General features: G+C 41.9%; 1 protein-coding gene across 1 annotated transcript in view; it reads right to left on the minus strand.

The window, feature by feature from the left end:
• Window positions 1-9812: 9812 nt before the first annotated feature.
• Window positions 9813-10945, minus strand: part of MXRA8 (matrix-remodelling associated 8) — a 20574-nt gene continuing 19441 nt past the window's right edge. Inside the window, 1 exon segment of the mRNA XM_009581452.1 lies at window positions 9813-10194. Coding sequence (XP_009579747.1) covers window positions 10169-10194 — 26 coding nt within the window. The 3' untranslated portion in view covers window positions 9813-10168.

Consider the following 10945-nt stretch of genomic DNA (forward strand, 5'->3'; position numbering starts at 1 on the left):
AGAGGCTGCCAAAAGGTCTGTTAACATTATTGCTATTTATTATTTTCAATTTTCTGAAAGTTTAATCATTACTAGTTCCCACCAGCACACTACCACATGAACACTGTGATACCGCTTCCAGAGCTAAATTCTCCCACCCAGACCTGGGTACCTCTCTACCAATGGCATGGTTAATCCACAACTCAATAAGATTTAACAACATTGAGAAACCAAAATATCATCAACTATCTGCTGTTATTTCTGGTATAGCGAAGCAATTACAAAAATCACATTTACCGGGGTTCTCCAACTCCAGTGATTTGCTCATCTGCTGACATTCATACCACTCATCACTGCTTAACTTGAATGCCTGTATGATCATCAAACAAGATAAGATAAACAGCAGTGTAAAGGTATGGCCTTAGTCTTCATCATGTAACTAGTGATTTGGTACTGTTTTAAGTCAGGAATGACCAACTTGGTACACTTCAAAGACTACTTTCCAAGAGCAGTAGCCACTGATGGTTAGTCATTTCTCAGTTTAAATTTTGGAATTCTGATAGAGTAAGGCATAAAGTACTGAAGATTTCTGTAAAACTATGCATTCAACTTTCTGTCCTGCATGTGTGCACAGACAGCTGCTATGGTTCTGCAAACACCTGAGTACTCTTGGTATGGAAAGTATGCCATGAATCCATCAATTCTACCACACACAAGAATCTCTGAACAAGAATGGAGAAGGCTTCCTTTGGCAGGACTATAAGTACAAGACTCTAGTACAAGCTATATTTTCTGAGATACTGAGCTTTATGCGGTTTTTGCAGTATGATACTCAGGCAAAATATTAACATCCAACCCTGTGGTCTCTTCAGTTCGTACTTAATGACCTCCTGAATTCCTCAGAGACCCAGGTGGTATTCACACAAAGACTAAATCTGCAAAGAGCTCTGTTCTTGCTCTATTAGCTTTGCTTTTACTTTTCACAACTGAAAATATAATGAATTGTATAATTGTCAGATGACTACCCTGGAACAGACATGATAAGACTGGATCTCTGACTCACAAAAAGCCTTGTGTCCCCATAAAGCACAGAAGAGAGGAGATAACCCATATTCATGTTACAGTCAAACCACAAGCTAATCCAATTAAGGAGCAGACATAGGAATGCAGAATACACCACCTTAGCAAACCACTGGTCCATCAGAACTAATATCTTGCTTCTTGCAGAGTTCAGGCCTTAACACTTCAGCTGAAAATAAATATAAGGCATAAAATCTCTTGCTATTAGCGCTGTGCTCTCTGTGATAGAGCAAATAGTCTTGCTGACCCCTGCAGGGAGCAGACAGTGTCCTGAGGCATAAACGCCGCTCACCCTTTTCTTCATTTATATAGCAGTGCACTTCATCACCACATAAAGAATAAGCAAGCCCTTTTAAAAAGCCATCCTTTGAATTATAGTGATGGTTGTTGCTTGTCTCAGTGAATTCAAAAAGCTCATCATGCTCTGGGTGCTTAGCAAATAAATATTTGTTTAAAGAGATACGACAGAAAGAAAACCAAAGCTCTGAGCACTCCAACACTCACCAAAGCTGTGACTTGGGACCCACTCTGACATTTCATGGGTATTTTTAAATCCACCTGAAAGAATGTATTTGTAAAAGAACAAAAGCATCTTTTACTTGGAGGATTATTTCTTCTCAAGAGTCAGTCGCTGGCAGTTTTGCCACTCATGTCAATGAAATCAGGTTTGACTATGAGTACTTTTGTTTGGATAATCAACCCTGGGAAATGAAGACTTCTGTTTTCATTTGTTTCAGCAACACAGCAGGATCAATGTGGTTAGCATCACTGCAAGCTTCCCATCATTTACTGCCAGCTATCCATGCCCCTTGTAGGACTGATGGTACCTACAAGGAGGCCAATAGCACAAATGTATTAGAAACTCAACTGACGACATCCATTAGCCAGGGAAGATTCCTTCCAGACTGGAATCAAAGTAGTGACCTAGAGACACAAAACCTGGGTTGCCAAAGTATTGAGTCCCATCAGTGGGATTAATCCTTATATTCCTTCGCTTAAGTATTTTCTCCAAAATCACCATTATTTAAAAATAAAAGGAGAAATGGATTTTGGACTTTTATCATTGAAGGGATATATCGGAAGCTGGTGTCTGAACGAACCACACAGGAACTGTTAGCCAACCTATTCCTCCTCTTCAGAGATCCTAAGTTTCCCTGTGTGAACACTGAGCACTATGTGAAGACTTTCAGCACATTCCAAAAGGCAACTTATGCAGCTGCTCTTCACCTCTGGGGCAAAGATTCCATCTCATTCTACTGATTCACACAGGCATTAATGCAGAATAAGAACTAAACATGGAAATGATCCTAAAAGAGAAAGAGAAGCAGAAAGATATAACTGCAACCACACAGGCTGGATGTGCTTAAAATTAAGATGCTGTAGGCTGGCTCCCAAGCCAGCGGGATGCAATCCAAGTCAGTTTACACTACTCATGGATCTGGTCTAAAAGATCTGCAAGGTTTTTTTCCTTTTATTCTTCCTCTCTGTGCAGCAGACCTTGGGCACAGTCAGGTCATGGCAGGATATCAGTCCCGATAGTTTACAAGAAAATAAAGACATCAAACACTAGAGGGAGGCAAAAGACTTGCAGTCCAGCAATCTGCTCCCAGCCTCCTGGGCAAAGCTCCCCAGGGCTTTCATTGCCACTGGATTCAAATACAAATAAGCCTGGGGGCAAATGACAGCGGGTATTTTCAGTGACATTTCCAAAAACCCTCTTAATTGAGGAATGTGTGTTATGGAGAGATATTGCCCTGCAGGTCTGTAGGAATGAGGCACTGTGTACTTCGCATGGGAAGGGAAAAGAGAAGAATAGAGGACAATATTCATGTTGATGCTCCACAGGGACTGCTAAAAAGAAATTAGAAGAATGTAATGGAAAACACTAACGAACATTGTTAGCAGATGCACACAACTTATGGGATTCATAGGAATGAAGGGTGTCTCCTCCAATTTCAGGCTCTTTTTCATCTAACTTGAGTCTATTGATGACTGTTCAGTTACTGCTACCGAAAGTCTGATGCATCCCAGTGTGATCCTGTAGTGATGGAAGAATTACCACACTGAACAAACTATGTTCCTGTCCTTTCAAGGTCTCCCAGCGACAGCAAAGCTCAAGTGAAAATCAGATACTCATACAGAATGGCACCAACCTCCCTACCCCTGCTGCAGAAATGCAGCTAACTTCTGTCTTGGAACTCAACTGTACTTTAAAGCAACAATCAGAACAGTGGAGATGAGTCTGCAAAGACGTGAAATGTTATTGCAAAAGGCAACAGGTTGAGCACTTCAAATCACTGAGTGACATCAAGCTGTTTTTGATGAATTACCTTTTTCTCCATCATGTGTTTGCTGTAGATGGGTCTTCAGAGGGAAATTTTCATGAGACCCTCTGTTGTCTGGGCAAAAAGCTCTGACTGTGAAGGGAAGAAGTGATGCCTTCCAGGCAAGACCTCCCGTGTTGCTGAACCACATACACAAAACGCTGTGGGTTAGAACATCAGTTCTCCAGCTATGAAAACTCAGCACTCCCACACTTTTTCTGGAGTCTTCTTATTTCCAGTCATGGAGAACCAGTCACTATTGCATACAGACACTTTTGTGTCTGTGTCAAGCATTTTCAAACATTTTCATGCAATGCACACCTCATCAATGAGTTTAATGGGTCGATCCCAGCTCCTACTCATCATGACTCAATCTGTTTTCTTTCCTCAGCCATTTTCTGGTTCTCCTACCTCTACTTAGCAACTGCAGCACTTTTTTTAAAAGGGGAGAGCCACATTTGAAAAATTTCCCTGCAGCAATTATCTTCAGAGCAGCTGATCTGCAGAGGGCCACATACACATTTAAAAACTTGTCCTCTAGGAAACAGTGGATTTTTTGCTTAGGAATATCTATTCGGATCTTTATCCTACTTCTCTTAGGTCCCCAGTGTTTCTTCTTCCCCTCAGAAATTTGTTCTGTTAATGACTAGCAAGTCCCCTTCCACTGGTAAGATTCTCCCCAGACTGGGAGGCAGAAAGGAAATGGGGACAATCTGGACTTCATTTCAGTCAAGTTGAAGACAATGAAAATATTTAATTTCAGTGGTCTGCAAAGCAGGCCTTGTGGTTGATAAATTAGCTTTTCCTTGTTCCCAGCTGCTTTCCTGGAAGATCAGACCCATTGTCTACAGAGACAGAGAAAAGTAACAAGATGCCCCAGCAACAAATAACCACCAGTGGAGTTGTTGGCTGGAGTCTGCCAGCAGAGACCCACTGTACCAGCAGAAAGGAACAGGGCTTAAAGCATTAATGACACCCAGCACTACCTAAGGCTATGCAGTAAGACCTCACTCTTCAAGATAATTGCATAATTGCAGCTGCCTTTTTTGCAGGCTCCCCCATGTATAGAAAAAAAAAAAAGCCTGGGTTCAGGAGGGAGCCAGGCAATTTGGACATGCATAGTGTCAGGCAAATACAAATTAGCAGGCCTGCAAACACTGCATTTGTATTTTTGAAGCCCTCAAAAAACTCCACTCAAGCTCCATATGCCCCCAACAAAGAACAAATATAGAAATCCAATCCAACATGTGTCACCTCACTTCAGCAAAATGGTGGCATCTCTGGCTCCCAGCATCAACAGTATAATTTGAAGACTTTTGTTTTTTTTATGGCATGGTGCTCTAGTTTGCCTGTAGCATTTAAGAAGAAAGGAAAAAAAAGGTAAGTTTAAATCTTAGAAAAAAGCCGTTGCGTCAGATGTTCCCAGTGGGACTGGCACCAGCTCCAGGATGATCTCACTTTGCCCAAAGCATCTTTTTTTCAGTAGTGCTCATTTGGCTTCTTCTCACCATGAAGAATCTCACTTACAGGTTATAGCAGCAACTGACCAGTGAAGTCTCACAACAGTACCAGAAAGGGTACTTGGGATGAGATCTTTATTGTACATGGCCCCTGGTTCCACCTGCTCAAGAATTCATCATTCATTCTCAGCAACAGCAGAGCCCAATGAGAAGGAACTACTCCCCATCCACTTCTCACTGTCTTCATCTCCCAACCCTTTTAACCTGTTTGTTTTTTCTTCCCTCTGGTTATCTGAGAGAGCACAAGCAGCCATCACAGGACCATTCACCCTAGTGAAGAGGTGGTATGAAATGGCAGGAGACTGGCTGTAGTATGATTTCCAATCAGGTAAGAGAGAAGATAATACTTTCACCAGAGCTAGACAAGCTGGTCAATAATCTTAGTTTGCTAAATGCACTTCTTTGCCACTTTCTAGTTTCATATTCTGCTTTGATCCTTCAAATTCTTGCACCTGCACCCTGCACTGTCCATCCAAAGAGCAATACAAGCTGTTTCCATCAGTGTCCCTGGAAGAACTCTGTCACACCAGCTGGGATACTACTCAGTGGGTGGAAGCCCTCCAAGAGCAGAATGTGCAGCAGGAACTTTGAAAGGTGTTAGTTCTGCAAGGAAAAGAGGAATTTGGGCTGGGAGCGAAGTATAAAACTGTGCAGTTAACTATTCCAGCAGGATATGTCATCTTCCCTTCTGGACCTGCAGAATTATGTACTATGAAGGAGCTGCCAGCCTTCATCTCTGATAGATGGTTTGAACTCCATCTACAGCCGCAGATCTGTTCATTATACAACACTTTTGGAGAGCTAAAATTTGTCTGTGGGCCCCATGACCAAGTCAAATGATGATGTCCCATGTGGAAACCATACTGAAATCACTGGAATAACTTATTGCATTCAATCTGCACTTTGTCAAGCACTTTAGGATGCTCCGAGATGAAACACACTGCACAGCTATTGGGAAGAATTAGCTAATGCTGGCTAATAGCTTAGATAGCATCTCCAAAGAGCAAGAAATAAAATCAACCTTAACTTGAAACTCCATTATATTCTCCTTTATTTCTTAAATGCTAGGAGAGTTACACAACAATGATAAATGGTAAAAGTTAAGTAACAATAATAATGAAAATTAGTTCTGTTACAACAAAGAAAATAAACAAGTTTTATGGAGTAAGTCCTCCTCTCAGTCTTGAGAGGAAGCAGAGTGTGCACAGAGCTGAAAAGAGGGGGCTTTAGATCAGTTTTAACCCCTTTTAAGGTCACTGCCACACACCCTTTCCTTGTTCCACAACAAGGGCTTACATTCCATACATTACCCTAAAAGAGACTTTCATTTCTCTGCCCTCACTGAGCTAGAGTACTCACTGAGAAATAACTGGTATAAAAATATTAGGGGTTATTATTATTTTAACTAACTGAACATAAAATGCATTTCAGGAAACCAAGGAGACTATAATGAGGCAAAGCCTGCCAAGAGCCTGCAAAGTGACAGGTAAAGAAGTCTATCAAGATGCAGCATTCCATTAGTACAGTGAGAACACTACTTCGAATAACTCAGGCAAAGCACACTTACCAAAGTGCTACACACATTAAAAAAATGTTTCTCCATGAGAGGCAAGTTACTGTCCCATATTTGGGAAAGAAAGGCTGAGATGAGAGAAAGAGAGAGAAAACCAACCTGTCTAGAATTGCACTGAGTCTATGGCAGAGTGGGAACAGAAAACAGTGTTCCTGCCCCTAGCCTAGTGGTTAATTGCAAATCGAGCCTTCTAATTTTCACGTGCAAGATCAGCTACATGGACTTCATGCCAATGTCAAAGACTGACAGAATACAAAGTGCATATATAAGGACCTAAATGGCTTCTCACCAGTATTTAAGGGCAAATAGCCTTGGAGAATTCCTCTGTATCAAGAAATAAACAAACAAAACTCTTCAGTTTAGCGTTCAGTTTTCTTTCTCTCTTTTTTCAACAGTTTGAAAACACAACTGGTAATCCAGCAGCCTTGCCTGGATCTCTTTCAGCCAGAATTTCAACATACTAACTTACATACTGATGTGGCAGGCTGCTTTTGAAAAACACTGTTCTGATCATCAGTCCAATCATGCAACATATGCCTCTCCTGAAGAAAAAAAGGCCATAATCTCAACTTGGACTCCCATCTTGATCAGTCTAGGGTTATACTGGCGTGTCTGACCATTACCAAATTCAAACTGGTGATCAAAGCAAGGATAAGGAACTCATAAAGCTCTTCCTAGTGCTTGTTTCAGAGAACATATTAAATTTTTTTCCCTTAAGCTATTTTGCAGCCTAGAAGTCAAATAAAATATTTAAATGCCTGTGGAGTTTATGAGTAACCCCACTTTGAGCTGGTGTCTATATGAGCTGTGCTAAGCAATTTGAACTGGCAAGTAAAGATCTCCAACCTTCGACTCACAGACATGAAAGGGAGGGAGAAAGACATTAATGACAATTACTTGAGACTGTGCCACCCTGATGGAATAACCAGTGCAGCCTTATGCACCTGCAGGAAAAAAAAGCCAAAGGCAGCCTAAGAATGGCTGTCTACTTTGGGGGAAGGGCAGGCAAACAGGGACCTGGGCCCAACCCCAGGCCCTCCTCTCCACTAGTCATGGGTCTGTCCAGTCTGAGCACTTTTGTAAGGGTGAATCTTAAGTGAAGATAAAGGCAGTTAATCGCAAATCACAAAAACTGTCCAGAGAGCAATGGAAGAGCTAAGCAAACTAAAAGATAAGGATCTGCCCAGCTGTAGTTTAGGAAGGCTCACCTCCACCTCTACTGTTACACTCTATTATTAATATTTTTGATATTTGAAGGCATTAAAAATAATGGTCCCCAATATATTTCTTCTTTAACATAGTCCTCACTAACAGAGAAGTATTAATACCTATAAAAATTGACATGGTCCATTTTCCATTCCTATAAAAAGTGTGCATTGAAGTACTGATGTCCTAGCTTCTGAATAGACAATACAGTTCCTTCTGGTACACAGGAGGCCTTACCCACCACACTTTTGGCAGAGCTAGGGAGCTGAGCTCAGCTTCAGTGTAAGTAGCTGCAACTCAGCAACCATCACACCCACCGTATTATACCTCTGAGTTGCTAAGAGTCTTACTGAGCCCTGTCACACAACAGCAGAGATCAGTGGTGTTTGTGGGAAGAGAGAAAGGGGGTCTGAAATGGGATTTAGATGTCCAAGAACATTGTCATCAGTCAGACAAGACACCCAAGTTGGTAGGGATGGAAAGAAAGGGGCAGGTATGGGACTTGACATTGATTTCTACACTAGAGAAGCCCATAGCATTGGATAGCTCTCAAAACATCACCCTTACAGTACATGTGCTCCTGCAGTGGGCAGCTTCACCCAGCCATGACAACATATCTTTCCGGTTTGACCAAACTTGTGCCCCTATTAGATGGCACTGACATGTTGCCGAGTTAGTGGTGAGGGTGGCTAAAACAACAGCCAAGACACATAGTATACTAGGCAGCAGGTCACATTCCCAATTGTTTAGCTGGTAGACTGAGATGCTTTCCTTGGACCACAGCTACTTCATCACTTGCAAAGACCTCAGAATTCTCATCCCCAGAAGAAATCCAGGCTGAGATACCAGTTGCAAGCAGAGTACTACTTCAAGACTGAAACCACACCATCACCCTCACATCCTCCCTCACCCTCACAGTAGTTCCACACAAGCTCCTCTTCACACTTCCACCACCCACAACATCCTGCAGACCCTACCCCAGTTCCATTCAGTCACCAAGCCCATGCGCAATCCCTCCCTTTGCCATTCTCTTCAGACCACCAAAGAGCAGGCTGGCAATCCCTGGCCACCTTCACCCTTACAAAACAAGAACACAAGCCACTGTCATCATGCTCACAACAGTAGGAAGACCTTTTTGTCTGTGCCCCAAGGACCACAGGTGTGCCTGGTTTGGGAACGGTGCTACAGAATATCCCAAGTAGTCAGAGGAGCTGTGTAGAACTGTTAATATTCTCTGGCTTTCCTGATGCTTTAACTTCCTTGGATTAAAACACTGAATTACTGACTTCCAATTTTTGGATACCCCCACCTGACACACTGTTCATATGTAGAACTCCCCTTCAGCCCACAGCCCCACTATCTCAGGTATCCGCTCCCCATATCCGCTCCCCAAAACAATGCCAAAATCCACAAGAATGGACTCATCTCCCTCTTCGACTCCTCTTCTGAGACCCTGGCCCATGAAAATTCCTGACAGGCTATTTAGTGGAGTGTGTTGTTACTCTTGTTCCTCATGGTCTGCTCATGAGAAGCTATTCCTTTTAACAATCTGTCTACCTGTGCTGTAATCATACCTTTGTTTTGATGTGCACACAAGCTCTGTGTGGCCTGAATCCACCCGCGGACTGCAGGAAAATCACATTCCAGATTCCACACAGGAGTTTAGCCCTCTCCATAGTATTTCTGGTTCTGATCTAACTGAGACTGGTATTACAGCACTGTAACTCCATCAACTTCAGCTGAAAGTGTCTGCTCATGCCAAATTTGATTTGGTCTGCACTGAAACAAAAACAAATCAACAAGCAAGCTTAGAGTGAGAAATACAGAGTTAGGCTTCCAGAGCTCTTTGGAGCTGATCCCAACCCTACTCTTGGTCATTTGTGTGCCTCCCTTTCCCCTGTAAAATGAGGATATTGACATTTCCCCATTCATAAAATGAGGTATTTACATTGTCATTTGTGAAGGGGTGTACTCTTTGTACTTCACCCGGAATATGTAAAGTGCTATGTGACCATACTGCTCCTCCTGATTTATGCCAGCCTATGAGAGATCACAATCAGGCTTTGCTATTTTTTTTCTGGTGAATACACTACATGGAAAAATGCCTGATATAATGATGGCTCAAGATTAGTGATGCAGGTTGGTTTATTTAAAGCAGTAACATCAAAGCAAAAGGTCTGCTGATTCAGCTCATAAAAATCATTGATGCATAAAACCAACAATAATATCAAGAAAGAAAAAGGGAATGGAGGACTGGGAGAACAGAAGAAGAAAAGGCAACCCAAACCCATCATAAGTGCACACAAGACAGACGGTCTAACTCTTTCAAGAAGCATTTGCAAATACCCTTGTGCTTAGTGGGGAGAAAGTCTACGTGAAAAAATCTATGGTAAATGGAGGGACACGAAATTAAGAAAAGGCATCTCTCTTCCATTTATCTATCTTTGATTGAAGCTTCTGGTCCAGCCAGCAGCTTGGGAATGTCTTCATTTACAATATTCCTTCCTGAAATCTGAAAGCAAATTGAAATGCAGGTCAGTACCTGAAGAGAGATTTCAAACCATCCAAAGAAGCACACTGTAATATGGACTTAGCTATACAGTGACAAGTGACCATTTTCAGTCAACCATGTCCCCAGTATCCTCTCCATAAAGCTCACAGTGAGATATACTGTGTATAAATTATTGCACAGATCATCTCTGCAGAATGTAGGCAAAAATATCATTAATATCGTATCTCCATCAAGAACAGAAGGTCTAAGCCAACTCATGGAGTCTCCAGACCATTCCCTTCCTCATATCATTTCAGTCACATTTATTATATTCTAAATTCATATGAAAGGAGTTATGGAACCTAACAATTTCTTATAAGCACTGCTTGACATAGTGTGAGTCTACAAACTGAGGCATAATACTCAGGATTAATACTGGATAAGCAAAGAAGATTCAGCCCCTAGGGAGGGAGAGTTGTTTGCTTTTGTTGGATGAAGTAAGTGACTGCCCCTTACCCATAAATTAATTCAACTCAAAACACTCTCTTCTGCACAGTGTTTTCTTCTCAAACACCATGCCAGGACATTTTTGAGATACATCTCCCTCTGAGGTTACAGTACAGAATGCACTATTCCAGCCCTGCAAGGCATTCTTTTTCCAATAAAGAAAAATTCTATTTGTGCCATGCCAGAAGTTTTTAAAAGCCTAATCACTGCTTGCATCTTGTGGCTCCATGATGAAAGGATAGAAAGGGAACTAGCTTCTCATTCC

This window comes from Fulmarus glacialis, unplaced genomic scaffold (genome assembly GCF_000690835.1).
Source record: "Fulmarus glacialis isolate BGI_N327 unplaced genomic scaffold, ASM69083v1 scaffold1050, whole genome shotgun sequence".
Classification (NCBI taxonomy): Eukaryota; Metazoa; Chordata; class Aves; order Procellariiformes; family Procellariidae; genus Fulmarus; species Fulmarus glacialis.